Source organism: Lutra lutra, chromosome 2, assembly GCF_902655055.1.
Source record: "Lutra lutra chromosome 2, mLutLut1.2, whole genome shotgun sequence".
NCBI lineage: Eukaryota > Metazoa > Chordata > Mammalia > Carnivora > Mustelidae > Lutra > Lutra lutra.
This window is the reverse complement of record NC_062279.1, coordinates 61,936,350-61,951,652: the sequence shown is the minus strand read 5'-3', so window position 1 is coordinate 61,951,652 and position 15,303 is coordinate 61,936,350. Positions and strand designations below refer to the sequence as shown.

Genomic DNA, 15,303 nt, shown 5'->3' with positions numbered 1-15,303 from the left:
ATGGGGAAGAAACGCTGTTGACACAGTGGAAACCCAGGCCAGACTAAACTCAGGGGGAAACAGAAGTCCGCAGCCTTTCAAACGGGTACTAACACCAATATCTAAAAACGACACTAATCCCCAGCCATGCTGGCAATTTAACAAAATCGGGTTTGTTTTTGGTTTTTTTCTTAGCTCTCCTATTTTTCAGGGCCCCTGAGATTTTTAATGTAGTGGTCGTGGCACCCTACGGCTGCCCAAAGTACCCAAGCTCTGCTCTTTAAAATAAACATCCTCTCTTTCCTTCCTCATCTCTTCCCCAAAGAAATATTTTTCCAACAATCAGGACAGAGATCTGATCATTTGGCTAATTCAAGATTATTAGGTATGGTGCTGAGTTTTTCAGAACATTTGTATTTTGAAGTAGAAAAAGACCAAGGAATGAGATATACATTTTGGGGAAAGAAATCTCTAGTCTTCTTTAAGCCTTTTGATATCTAGTACCAAGGAGGCTAGAAGTTATTAACACTGAGATACTTACTCAGCCTAAGAGCATTACATAAGCCAACCTTCCCTTCTGTTTCTCTCACTTTTGCAAGTATCCATTAAGAGCATAAGGCACTTCAACATGTGGGTAATCACAGGTCACTCCCCTCCCCCAACCACATAAAACATTCCCAAACCTACCAAAAAAAAAAAAAAAAAAAAAAATCATTATATGAAGATATTCCACATGCGGGGACAATAAGCCAAAAAGCACGACTCACATTATTTCATCCAACTCTAGTCTTGGAAGCCAAGTTTTTCCTTTTAATTTATTATTTTTATACAATTGCAATCATTATATACACTACTTCTTTCATTTATTATGATGAACTTTTTTATGGTTTTTGAAACTGTTTTTCTTCATCAGCCATGGTTGTTTGTTTTGTTTATGACAACTGCTAGCTGGCAAGTGTTCCTTCGGCCCTAATAAACCAGCAGTGGTGGAGGGAAGAGTGTCGAATTTTGAATGAATCAGAAAGACCTGAAAATACCTTCTCTTGCCCACCTAATGTTGCAGAGGTAGGAAAAGAATGAAATGGAAGATAATGGTCAGGGAAGCAAAATGATGAAAAAAATACTTTGTATCATCTGTATATTCTTAATATTTCAAATTGGAGTATATCTACCAACAGAAAAATCCCATCCAGAAACAAATCACGTAATTGTCCAGATATCTGCCTCAATTTATGTACTTTTACAACTTCTGTAAAAGCAACATATAGTAACGGTTATAACTTTTCATCATATGTTCATCAAATAATAAACAGCACAAAACCAATGCCCCAAATAATGCACTAAAAACAGTTGCTCAGGAAAAAAAAAATCAGAATTGACTTCACATTTTAACTTTAAGAATACGGAATCTGCTAAATGATTTGAGTATGAAATCCTACTCACAATTCTATTACTTCATCTATTTCTAGTAATATGGTAGATGACAATGATGAAATTATCAAACACAAGCCAAAAGCCAATAACAGTTGGTTGGAAAAAAATTCACCATCCAAACTCCATGTCCACTTGGTGGGTGTTGAGCTTGTAGAGAAGGAGGATTAGTGATCAAACAGAATGGAGCCCTGGGGAGACTCTGGAAGAGCAATGACAATGGCAGGGACATTCTTGCCCCATAGTATCCCAGCTGCAGCTGACCTCTGCAAAGGGCCTCAAAGTCTCTCCCCACCACCCACCCTTCACAGGTACATATGCTTAGAAACGTACCTCTTACAGCTTTCAAAGCATTCTTCCTCCATCTAAATACTGTTCACATCTCTCTCCCTCCGGAAGAATTAGAGAACCACCCAGACTATGACAGGAACATACAGTAACTATATATAGCTGTGTATCTATCGTAGTAACCCTCATGGAATGAATGCATTATGTGCTGATTTTCCTCTTAGTCTTGACCTTCCATTTCAGTTTGTTTTCCCTGGTCTACTTTATTCAGAATACTTTCTACCTTCTGTGTGTGTCCTTACAAATGGATTTAAATCCTGTATACAATGAAATATACATATATATCCGCACCACTACATAGATTGGAACACTATGTCCAGATGTGTTAGAGTCTACTGAGCTTTTTTGCCACTCTCAGGCTTTTAAGAGTCAGCTGCAACCCCTGTCCAGACTTCTACTGTTGGATTTAGCAAACTGTGCTGTAATCATACACCAGTGCTTCTTGGGCAAACACGGTTCTTGAGGAGGTGTATATGCGTCGTAAATGTTTAAATGAAGAGAAAATTAGATGTAGAAATTATGAGGTGTGATGGTTAATTTTATATGTCAACTTGCCTGGGCTACAGGATGCCCAGATAGCTGGTAAGACATCTTTTTTTTCCAGCTGTGTCTGTGAGGGTGTCCCCAGAGGAGACAGAGTAAAGATGATAACTCTCATTAAAGCAAAGTGGGCATCATCCAATCTGTTCAATACCTGAAGAACAAAGAAGTAGGGGAGGGGCAAAATGTGCTTTTTTTTGTTAGCTTGAGCCAGGACACCCATCTGCCCTCAGAGATCAGGGCTCCCGGTTCTCAGGCTTTTGGACTAGAACTGGGACTTAGGCCACCAGCTTCTTGATTCTCCAGCTTTTCGACAGCAGATCATGTGACTTTCTGGTCCCTATACGTGTGTTAGTCAATTCCTATAATAAATCTCATATATAGATATATATATTATCCAATTTGTTCTGTTTCTCTGGAGAAGCCTAATACACAAGTCAAAAAGCTTTATTTAAATTTTTATAGTTAATATTGTTAAGTAATTAATTCCAAATCTTCAGAACACTTATTAAGATGTGTTTATGTGGCTTACAACTTCAGTTATCAGACTCCTATGAATCACCACTCAGATAAACCTGGAGGAAAAGTCATTACTTCTCCTCCATTCCTATCCTCCAAATGAGTATAATAACACAGCCTAAAAAAAAAAACTTTACTTGGAAATAAGTTTTTGTTATCATTGGCTCAAGTGAAAACACATTTGCAGTATGAAAAACATTTTTAAAAAAAGACTTTCATTCTGGTTTTTTAAAATATCAATTTTATTAAATTTCAATCCCCAAGTATATGTCTTTTTAATAACCTGTGTGGAAAATAACCTACGTGCATAGAGCACCTCTCCTGCATTCACTGAAATACAATGGTTTTCTTAAGGAAAACCACTAGCATGATTTGAGTCATGAGCTGAATAAGGGGCTTTTGCACAGATCCCTATTTTTTAAATTAAGGTAACTGTGGATTCATTCATATGCAGCTGTAAGAAATAATAGAGAAATCCTGTTGACCCTTTACCTAGTCTCCTCGAATGGTGACATCCTGCAAAACTATAGGACATCACAATCAGAGTATCAACACTGATATAGTCAAGACACAAAAAATGTCCATCAACCCAAGGATTTCTCATGTTTTCGCCCTTTTATAGTGACACCCACCCCGCCTGTCTATCCCCTCCTCAGCTTCTCGAAAGCCCTATATTTGTTCTCCATGTCTAGAATTTTAAGACTTTCTAAGGTAACATTTTTCAAGCCACGAATTACATGGTGACTGAGGCAGCCAAAGAGTCAAAACTCTCAGCCAACAGGTGAAGAGGATTTTAGGTGTATTTGAATTTTAACAGCTGGGAGCCATTATGCTGAAAATAAAAGCACAGGAAACTAACTCCAGGGTGTTACTTTAAAGATTAAAATTGAAATCTCAGAATTTCAAGCTCAGGTTTGTTACGGCATTTCAAGTTGATTAAGTTTAAGTTTAAAGTACAGAAGATAGTTTTCAAGAGCCATGTGAAAAACATAAAAAATATATAAGGCCAAATGACAGGAAGTCTCCATAAAGGCACGTTAATATCAACAACTAGCAACTGAATGGTCTTCTTAACACCACAGTTAGAAGACTTACTTTACCACTGTCAGCATTTACTTTGGTAAAGAAAAAGAAAACCTATATTTAACACAACCACTAATAAGCAGCCTTGATTCTAAAGGCTACTAAAAGTCCGAGTAAACAGTAACCTGTTACATCATCAACATGGTCACAGTCAGAAGCTGCACGAACTTTCTTTCCTGTAACTGTCCATGCATTTTTAGAAAAAGAAATCCTGAACACTTCTTACTTTCCCACGGATACATTTTCAGTGATGGTCAAGGTAGCACCTCTCACCAAAAGGAAGGTAGTTCCCCTTTGACCCTCTTTACCACTGGTAATTATGATGGACGCAAGTTGCCACAAAGTGCTTCTGTAAATTCGGGTTCCCCCCCACCACTACAATTTTCAGACTTTTTTATTTTAACAAAATAAATGACACAGGTTAAAGAAAAACCACAATTCCTTAAACCCATTAAAATATTTTTGGTCAAACAAACAGTATCAGATAGCCAAAAGAACAATAATAAAACCTGCGCTGGGCCAAATCACAAAGCATTCCTCTCTCCCTGTCTCCTCCATCACCTTAGAGACACCTTCTGTTATTTTATCAGAGTGCTGATCTTAGGACTGTCAGAGAGAATGAAAATTTTGGAAGGAGATCAATTTTGTATCTGTAACAAAACATGCAAAGTTCAAAATGATGAGTGACTTCAAAGACAAACCCATTAGCATCTCTTTTTGATGAGAGAGACAACTTCATCTAATCAATTGAACTTGATGACTTGCCTGGATACCTTAAACCAGTGGTTCTCAAAGTGTAGCCTGCATTAGAATCACCCAAAGAGCTTGCCAAAACACCAACAGCTGGCTCCATCTCCAGATTTCAATAGGTCTGTGGAAGAGTCCAAAATTTTGTATTTCTCAAAAGATCCCAAGTGATGCCAATGCTGCTGGTCTGGGGAGCACACATCTTGAAAACCACTACTCTAAAGCTAGAGACACCCAATTTTTGTAGAATTTTGCTTTAGAGGTCTTAAAACAGGGGTCTCTGGAGAAAACACCAAGGCTGGGAGATCCAACTATCTTATGCTTCAACTGCTAAATCGCTCTTCGAAATAATTCATCTCAAGTAAGTAGTTACATAATCCAAAGAAATTCATTACTGAGCTGTGTATCTGCAGCTTAGAATTCCAGACCCCTTTTTCCCTAGTTCACAGAAACGATAACCAGGTGTACTCCAAAATGCCTACTGAACTCTGGGAGAGTAAAGGGCTTAGGCTCCCTTATACTTCTGGTGGGGCTTCTCCCTGAGACGTGTAGGGGCTGCTTCATAGAGGTCTCTGGAAAAAGTCCATTTGTTCTTATTCCCACAGCCACTTTACAACATGAAAAATCCCAATATGTTTAAATTCAACATATCCTGGCCTTAGCCTCAAAGTTTTCTAAAACTGTTCTATGTATGCCTCACAAGATTCTTGGCTATGAGGCATGTGCTGGTGGGGATGAATGACATTTGTGGAGTGTCAAATGTCTTATTTTATCTGGTTTTCTACCCCTCCCCTCCATCAAACCATTTGCATATAAGCTATTAAGAGTAACAAAATCATCTCAGTATTAACTTGTAACTTAAAAAAAAACCAACTTTCCATTGTGTGTCAAGAGACTTTAGTAGTAATGTTAGGTGTTATTTCCCCATTAGCAATGAAATAAATGAATAAGGGAAGATGATGTTCAAAAGGTACAGGGAAGCTAAAAACTCCTCTCCAAAAAAATGGACAAATGACCATACAGAGAAATAAAAACAAGTATTCTCATTTAATAGCAAAATTGACTGAATTGTGCTAGTTGCTGAAGTAAAAATGCTAATAATATATATGGTCCTTGCCCTCATGGAGCTTTATTTACATCTTACCAGGAAGACTAACAGATAATTGCAAATGTGAAGAACATTATGAAGAAATTCAGATTGCTATGGGAAACAGAGACTAGCCTACATGGGGGGTGGGTAAGGAGGTATTAAGAGAGGCTCCTCAGCAAAGCTAAATTCTACCAAGCTTAAAGCTGAAGTATAAGTAAGAGTGAGCTAGGCAAAGAGGGAGGAGAAATGAGTTGCTAATGGAAGAAAAGAACATTCAGTGTTCGCATACGACTCAAACACACAAAACATGGAAAAGTGGGAAAGGAAGCTGGTAGGGTAGGCAGGACCAGAACATGCAGAACTCTGTGTACAAGCCATGCGAAGCAGGAAGGTAACATGTTCATAACATCCATCTTAAAAGAACTCTCTCTACAGTGCAGATATTGGTCTGAAGAGGGTGATGGGTCAGGAGGCGTAAGATGCAGTATTGCGAGGATGGCAATGGCAGGAGGGTGGGCAGAGGAAATACAGTGAATCCTAGCTGTCTGACATACAAGGCACTTAATTCACAGGTTACATCACTAATGAAGTAGGGTTAGAATCTTCCCTGTGTATCTCTTAATAAGTTACTATGGTGATAAAAAGTCATACACCAAAATAATCTTATTTGTACCTATTACTTATACACTACTTTTTTCTTCTCCCAAACTTTTCCATCTTGACTTCTGGCTAAAAAATCATCTATCTCTGAGTTGAGTTTTTGCTTTTTAATTTACATCACAACATGTATGACAGGCAGAAAAGAATGTCTCTATTAGAATAAAGAGAATTCAACAAGTTGCTGAAAAAAAGCAAGTGCCTTCCTAGCCAAGATCAACTCTAACAAAATGTAACTTTTTCAATAAAAACCAACCAGTTATCGAGACATAAATCTAAGAAAAGGTCTATAAGAACTTTATGGAGGAAACTTAAAGAAAAAGTCCTAAATAAATTTAGAAAAAACACAATTAAGTCAATCCTTCCCAGAAGAAACCAATGAAATTCCAAAAAAATTTCCAGAGGATATTTCACAGAATTTGACAAGGTAATCTTAAAGAATAGAATACAGAATGTGCTACGGTGGCACTGTGAATTGTGTAAGACTGATGAATCACAGACCTGTACCCGTGAAACAAATAATACATTATATGTTCACTAAAAAAAAAAAAAAATACAGAAATCACAAAAAAATAATGTTGAATGAATACAAGTGTAGAAGGATGTTCCAGTATCAATACTTCTAAACATATTATTACATGTTGTCATGGATTCATACAAGCAAGTATGTATGTATACATACAAAATAGCAGTATGAAAACATGCATGGGAATGACATCAAATTCTACCCGAAAAATTCAGAATAGTTACTGAAGGGAAAAAAAACAGAACCAGAGAGGCATAAACCAGAGTTTCAGTTTTATTTGTAATTGTTTATGTCTTAAATTGACTATATATATAGATGTTTATTATATTACTGCCTCGTCTTTAAATTTTTTGTAGGTCTTATAATATTCCATAAAAAAAAAATAAAAACAGAATGCCTTTATTTGAGAACCACGTTAGCACATGATCTGGCACAGCAGTTTCCTAACACCAGCCCAACAGCTACTAGACACCATCTGAAGTATTTGTTAAAAACACAGACCATCAGCCTATGCCAGAAGCAAAATTTCTGGGAGGGGAGCCATGTGATTCTAATGCACAGCCTCATTTGGGAACCCTTGGTAACCACAATCTATTAATAATTAATCCATCAACAAAATGGGTTCCAATCTGACAATGAGATATTTCAGTGCTTAAGATTGCCTAATTTCCACTTGATGCAATGGTCTAGAATGTGGACTCTAATTTGAGGGCAGAACCATACAAATTTTAATGTACATCCTTTACTATATATGACCAAAAGGTCATACAGGTAAAAACTACGAATATTCCATAAGGTAATAGCATCCACTGAGTCTACAATAATAATAATATAATAATAGCATCAATGAGTCCACAGCAGAACGAAATTCCTTCATACCCTCTGCAGGGAGCAAAATTCCACCAGAGGTGATAAAAAGATGCTCCCCTTAAAAATAAAGTGGTACAAGTCAGTGGCAATTGCACTAAAGATGTATTTCCCTCAAGTATGTAGATGGCAACCCCATGTTTGTCTCTTTTCTGAATTTTCTTCCATTGTAATAAAATCAAAGCTAAGTTTATCTAGAGAAATGCACAGAACCAATGAGAAACAAAAAATAAATTTAGAAAGAAAGCTGTTTGTTTATTTATAGTTAGAGGTGTTAGTACTGCTATGACAATTTTGCCCTGCTCCTAAGAAAATTAACTACAGAGGACTGAGTTATTAGAATGTACAAAACCTTCAAGGGCTGACATATTTTCCCCTGATACTTAAAAATCACAACTAAAAATACAGAAAGAGATGATTTTTGTATTTTAAACAACACAAATCTGCTAAGCACATCAATATAAAAGGGCTCATGCATATGTGGACCATAAGCAATAGCACGGACCACCACAGGGGAAGGGAGGAAAAACTGAATGGGAAGAAATCAGAGAGGGAGACAAACCATAAGAGACTCTGGACTCAGGGAAACAAACTGAAGGTTACAGAGGGGAGGGGGGTGGGAAGATGGGATAACCAGGTGATGGGTGTGACGGAGGGCACGTGTGGTAATGCATGCTGGGTGTTACATGCAATTTATGAATCACTGAACACTACATTAAAAAATAATGCTGTACTATATGTTGGCTAACTGAACATAAACAAACAAACAAACAAAAAACCCACACTTACCAGGGCTTTCTACTCGCTTATAGTGGTAGGGATTGATGCACACCTCCTTTTGCTTGGAACCAAAAGGAAACTCACAGCATTCCAGTGGTTTTAGTTCATGGTGGCTCTGAAGATCGGGCCAGCGCCACACGCGGCAATAAATGACATGAGGCAGTCCCTTCCGGTGGGAAACTTGCAGCCTGCCATCCAGAGAGCGGGGAATGGTGACACAGTTACTTGGCTGCCCCGGGCAGCTCAAGGCCTTTTCCAGTTCCTCCATGGCACCTTTCTTTTTTTTCAGCTTTTTCACCAAAGCGTCAACAGCTTTCTCTGCCCATTTTTCTTCTTCATCACCCTGTTTCCACCCAAGGAGTCTCTTCACAGCTGGACTTGTGAAGGAAAATAAACTTGTCACATTCATAATGACTGCACTAGTTATAGACTCCTTGTGTATGGTGAAATAAAGAAGTTTCCAAATGCCAAAGGACAACAGAAGAGATTTCACTTTATTACATAGGGATTCTCTTCAGCTTCTTGGTTCTGAGGTCCCGAAAAGTGGAAATTACCATTCCTAGTGTTTCAGATGTAATCCAAAGTCAGCACCTAGAGAAGAAAAAAAGGGGAAAAAATGTTTAAAATAATCCCTACAGCAAAACTACCATTCATTAAATAACTTCTATGCCCCAGGTACTATTTTAAGTAATTTTCTGTATGATGATATTCTATGGACTGAATTATGTCTACCCTAAAATTCATGTTGAAGCCAGAACTGCCCATGTGACTTGTATCTGGAGATGAGGTTATGCGAGTGGGGCCATAATCTGGTAAGACTGGTGGTGCTATTATAAGAGGAAGGGCCCCCACCATGCACACATACTGAGGAAGGGCTAGGTGAGGACACAGAGAGAAGGCAGCCTACAAGCCTGGGAGAGAGCTCTCACCAGAAACCAAACCAGCGGGAACAACGATCATAGACTTCCAGCCTTCAGAACTGTGAAAATAAATTTCTGTTGTTTAAGCCACCCAGTCTGAGGTATTTTGTTGTGACAGCCCAAGCTAACATGTAGTATTTAGTTTACTTAAGTAGTCTTTTCTGTGAAGTAATACAATTATTCCCCTTTTACAGAAGAACAAACTGAGGCACAGTTTAAAAAGTAGTATGTTAACTGTTCTGAGATCGAAACCGTAGACACTTCAGTGCACAGAAGTCCGAGTTCTCAACAGAATTATTTACAGGCTCTAAAAATGTATTTCAAAACACACCTCAGTCAACAAAAACTGAAAACAACAGAAAAAAATATATAATAGTCTTAACATCTGTTTTTGGTTTGTTCCTCAAGTAGCTCTTATGCTAAAAAAAAAAAAAGTAGTTATAGTTCTATTATGTAAACATTACAACATTTTAGGGTATTTATTCAGTAAACAAGCCTGTGCCTATGGGATAGAGGAGAAGTAAGATAGGAAATTTATCGGTTTTTATTAATATGAAAGGAATGAAGCACATGAACACATACTACACCAAATTCTTTAGTCCAGTTGTCTCCTTTCAACCTTCCACTTACTCCTCACCTGACAAAAACAGGGGTGATGAGAGACCTTTAAGAGGGGATAACTGCACAAACTCCAGCTAAGATGCAGTAGAGCATGTATCCCATCAACCTCTTCCACAAAATCACTATAAAAGCTAATGAAATAAAAACAAACCAAAAAGCCCCACTTTAATTTTAAAGTCATCAAAGAGCAACCAAGGTCCTCAGGACTGGAGAGGCAAAGATGCTGACAACAGAAAAGCAATGAAGTGAGCTGAACATTCGTTCCTGCTCCTCTTCTCAAGGCACTTACCAAAACTTGTGCTATATATAAGTAGCAAGAAGATTGGCAGCCAAGCTGAAGGAAGCTCAGGAAGACAGGAGAGATTCCAGTAGCCTCATGGGGTGAAGACAAAACAAACAAACTGTAGTGGAGGGCCCACAAAGAAAGAGGCCCTGGTGAATACACTAGGCTTTCAGTTGGGACCCTGAAGGGGTATGCTCTAGTTTAAGGGCAAAAATGAAATGAACCAGTTTTTATATTGAAACACAGCCTGAAATCTTTTTTTTTTTTTAATCATCTTAATACTAGACTGGATCAAGGTGATGGGAGAAGAGGAGAAAAAAATTGTTGCAGCGGCAATATTTGTAGATACTGGTCAAGAATTTTCCAAAACTGACAATAAACATCTAGACACAGATCCAGGAAGCTCTACAAATCCCAAGAAGGAAAAATACAAAGAAATCCACAAGGTTTGATGTGTCCTCTCACACTAAAACTGCTGAAAACCTAAGAGAAAAATCTTTAAAAAGACGTATTATTCTCAAATAAGTACAATAAGGCTGACAGCTGACATTCCAACAGAAACAATGGAAACAAGAAGACAATCCTCAGTGTACAAAATGTAAACAAATAACTGGTAACTCAGAATTAGTGGAAAAATCATGCAAAACTGATCGTAAAATAAATGTGTTTTCCAACATATGGAATCTGAGAGAACTGATTCAGTAGGAATTTGTAAGGCTAAAAGAAAAAGATCCCAGAAAGAAGCAAGGAGTGGCAGAAAAGAATGAAGAGCTCTAGAAGGGTAAATAAAGGTAAATCTAAATGAATACTGTATTTTACAAAATAATAACAGGAATCTCTTGTGGTTATTTAAAAAGAAGAATTAAAATGCATGACCAAAAAAAAAAAAGGCAGAAAGAGGCAAATGAAATTAGTGTTCTAAGGTCCCTGTATTACCCAGGCTGTGATAAAGCACTGAATTATTAATAAAGTTTTATCATAATAAAAAACTACTGAAAGAGGGGTGCCTGGGTGGCTCAGTTGGTTAAGCTTCTGACTCTTGATTTGGCTTAGGTCATGATCTCAAGGTGATGAGATCAAGCCCTGCATTAGTCAGGCTCTGAGCTCAGCAGGAAATCTGCTTCTCTCTCTCTTTTTTTCCCTTTGCCCCTCCTCCCACTCACATGTGTGCATTCTAAATAAACCTTTTAAAAAAATAATAAAAAGGCAATAGAGAAGCTAAAAAACATGGAATTGTTTTTTTGAATATGATTAATCCAAAGAAATGAGAGAAAATAGCTAGGACAAATAGAATACAGTAAGACTTAGATCTAATCCCAAAAGTACCACTAATTATTTAAATATAAACATTAAATATGCAAGTAAAAGACGGGTAGGGATGGATGCAGAGTACCACTTAACTGTACTGTACTTACAAGAGACACATATTGAATACAAAGGCCAGAGAAAGTCTAAAAGAAAAAGAGATACTACGCATACTCTAACCAAAAAAGCTGCCGTAACTATCTAATCAAACAAAACAGACTTCAAAATAAGAAGTATCACCAGAGATTAAAAAAGGGACATTTCATAATTTTTAAGAGCTGATCCACCATGAATACAGCATAATCCCAAATTTTCAGGTAACAGTGTCAAAATATATAAAACAGAAACTGACAAGTAAAATGGCAAACAGGGGCGCCTGGGTGGCTCAGTGGGTTAAGTCGCTGCCTTCGGCTCAGGTCATGATCTCAGGGTCCTGGGATCGAGCCCCGCATCGGGCTCTCTGCTCAGCAGGGAGCCTGCTTCCTCCTCTCTCTCTGCCTGCCTCTCTGCCTGCTTGTGCTCTCTCTCTCTGTCAAATAAATAAATAAAAAATCTTAAAAAAAATAAAATAAAATAAAAAATAAAATGGCAAACAGATAAACACACAATCTTAGTGGGAGATTAAAATAGTAACTGGTACAAGTCAACAAGAATCAAGAGATATAGAAGATTAACAACATATTTTAAAGAAATTTGATCCAATTCATGTACATAGATCACTGTACCCAATGACTACAGAATACATAATACTTTCAAGCACATGCAGAAGACTTACCCAAATTGACCATATAAAGAGCCATGAAGCAAATCTCTACATATATCAAAACCATACAGAATACATCTTTTGATTACAGTATAGAAATCAATAACAAAAATATTGTCCTTGAAAATAACTACTTAAATAACTCACGAGTCAAAGAAGAAACTACAGTGAAAATTAAAAAACACTTTTAACTTAATGATTATAAAAATACAACACATCAAAACTTGCAGGATGTGGCTTAAGCCACACTTAGAGGAAAAGTTATAGTCTTAAATGCATATATTAGGAAAGAAAGAAAGAGATGAAAACTAATGTCCTCTGTTTCACAAACAAACAAACGAATGAACCAAAAAAAAACCCCAGTAAATTAAAGCCGAAGAAAGTGGGAAGAAATGAGAGCAGAAACTGGGGGGCCAGGGTTGGGGGGGAAACATAACAGAGAAAACTACAAAATCAAATTTGCTTCTCTGAAAAACTAATAAAACTGGCTAACCCCCTAGCAAAACTGGTCAATAAAGGAGAAGGCACAAATTACCAACAACAGGAATAAAAGGGGAAAATCATCACTGATCCTCAGAAGTTAAAAAGGAAAGGATTATGAATAACTGTCACAGCAAACTGTGCATCTCCGCAGTGACTCTGTGGTAAGTCTGCATGTCTGTGTTTCCCACTACAGGAAAGTGACTGAGGAATTCCATCTTACTTCTCTTCCTATCTTTAGAGCCCAGCACTGCACCTGGCACACAGCAGATCCTCAATAAATGTTTGTATAATTTAGCTCCCTAAAGAAATCAGAAGGCCAAGGGTGGAACTTCAACTTTACTCAATAAAATATGAATAAAAAAAATAAAAAGACACATTCAATGGGCTGTAAGGAGTCCATTGTTTTCTTTCTTAATGTAAAGAGTTTTACTCAAATTTACCAGTCCTTTCAAAGCTGGCATTACTTTCATTTAACAGAAAAGGAAAGAGAAAACAAATCCATGCCACAATAAAAGTCACACTTGGTCAGAGTGTACCTTCTGAAGTAATCATTTACTTTTAGGTTAGCTTTGCAAAAGAACAAGACGATGACTTCTTTCTAGTCCTCTAGTAACAAATTACAAAGGGAATTTCTTTGTATTCTATATAGCCTTTTCTTCTACTCTAATAACTACTTTTTTATATTTTAGCCAATAATTTTCAAATAGAAGGGAATGAGTGTCTATCAAAATCATCCGGGGCTATTTCAATCTCTGTCAGAGATGGGTTATTGTACAAGGCAAATATGCTGGGGGGAGGGGGGCGGCAGTAGGGGGAGATTAAGAACCACCATTTCAGACCCTCGTTGTCACTGTTCAAATTGACATTCACTCAACAAAGCTGTAGTGAGTGCTTGCTAAGTGCTTAGTTGCTGTACACAGGGGACAAGGGCAAAAATGTCTATATCCTGAAGGACAAGCTAAGGGAAGAGCGAGTGAGCAAACAACTAACTCTCACTGGGGCAAGCTGGTGTTCCTGCAAGCTACCGCTAAAGGCTCGGGGGGGCTGAGAAGTGTTAGGCCATCTCCAGGGCCTTGTCCAGAAGGAATGTGTGACTGTACCAAGGTCGACCACGAGCAAGGAGTAGAAGAGGAGGCCCATGGACTGTGCATTCGCCCACCATGAATTAACTACAACACTGTATGATAAAAGCTCTAAAGCAAATATAAACAATAATATATACAAGGAGAGGAAAAGAGAACAACGAATTCCACAGATTTCAGGAAGTTTTCCCAAAAAGGTAATATTGGACAGGTCTTACAGGATGAGCAGAATTGTATGAAACAATGGACCTAACATTTTTAAGTATCACCACATGACAGACACTGCTCCAAGTGCCTTCTGTCTCCTAACTAGTTTAACCTTTGCAACAAACTCTCTGAATAAACACTATCATTTCCCCCACTCTACAGGTCAGGAAAGTGAAATATGGAAAAGTTCAATCATCTGTCCAAAGCTGACATACACAGCCATGTGTCAGAGTCAGGGTTGGAACCCACACTGTCTGGCTCTAGAGCCTCAATTTTTCAACCACTTGTTTCAACTGTTAGTTCTCCCAGACACAAGACAAAAATGCAGGGGTTCAAGGTGGCTGTGATGACACAAGGCTGCTAAGAAGGGCAGGGGCAAGACCATGAAGGGCCTGTGATGCATCTTATCCTGCAGACAAGCGGAAGGTTTAGCATCAGAGCACTGCTGCGGTTAGCTCTATGATTCAGAAACAGTTACGGTGACAGCCTCAATACAGGAAACCTTCTCCAAAAAGAGAACAAAAACTCTAAAACACTGTACAAGCCAGCTGGAGGATGCATGTCCTGATGCCACTCACAAAAAAAAAAAAAAAAGTGGCAAGATCACAAACCTTTACGTATAAATGTGCGTAGATGAAACAAAATGAGGACCAATGACTAATTTCTGCCTACTTGAGTTAAGCAATTTTTTTTATATACAAGTCAAACAAGCCACCTACCTCCCCATCAGAAACTCAAATGAGTCCATGATACTATGGCCTTGGCAAGACAACTCATTTTCTGCTGCCCCTTTTTGTACTTCCTGCTTTAGTTTATGTCAAAAGCTAAGTGGCCTTATCAGTTTAAAGTGCAAAATAAAAACATGAGTCAGCAAACAGAGATTTCCTTCCCTCTTCTCCAAATACAAACATTTCACACTGACACACACACACACACACACACACACAGCATTCATCTAGTAAAGAACCCTCCAGAAGCCTTAAAAATACTATTTTTTTTCCAATAACTTCACTTTTATAAACTTATTCTAAGGAAAGATTCTGAACTAGAACGGTAAAAGGTTTTTGCACAG

The 15,303-nt window shown here is 37.9% G+C and overlaps 1 protein-coding gene across 4 annotated transcripts in view; it reads right to left on the bottom strand.

The window, feature by feature from the left end:
* Positions 1 to 15,303, bottom strand: part of SMAD1 (SMAD family member 1) — a 74,196-nt gene that overhangs the window by 34,813 nt on the left and 24,080 nt on the right. For all 4 annotated transcript variants that reach the window (XM_047717560.1, XM_047717563.1, XM_047717561.1 and 1 more), the window contains exon 2: positions 8,577 to 9,158. In XM_047717560.1, the coding sequence (XP_047573516.1) occupies positions 8,577 to 8,976 (400 nt within the window). In that variant the 5' untranslated portion in view covers positions 8,977 to 9,158. The remainder of the gene's footprint in view (positions 1 to 8,576; positions 9,159 to 15,303) is intronic.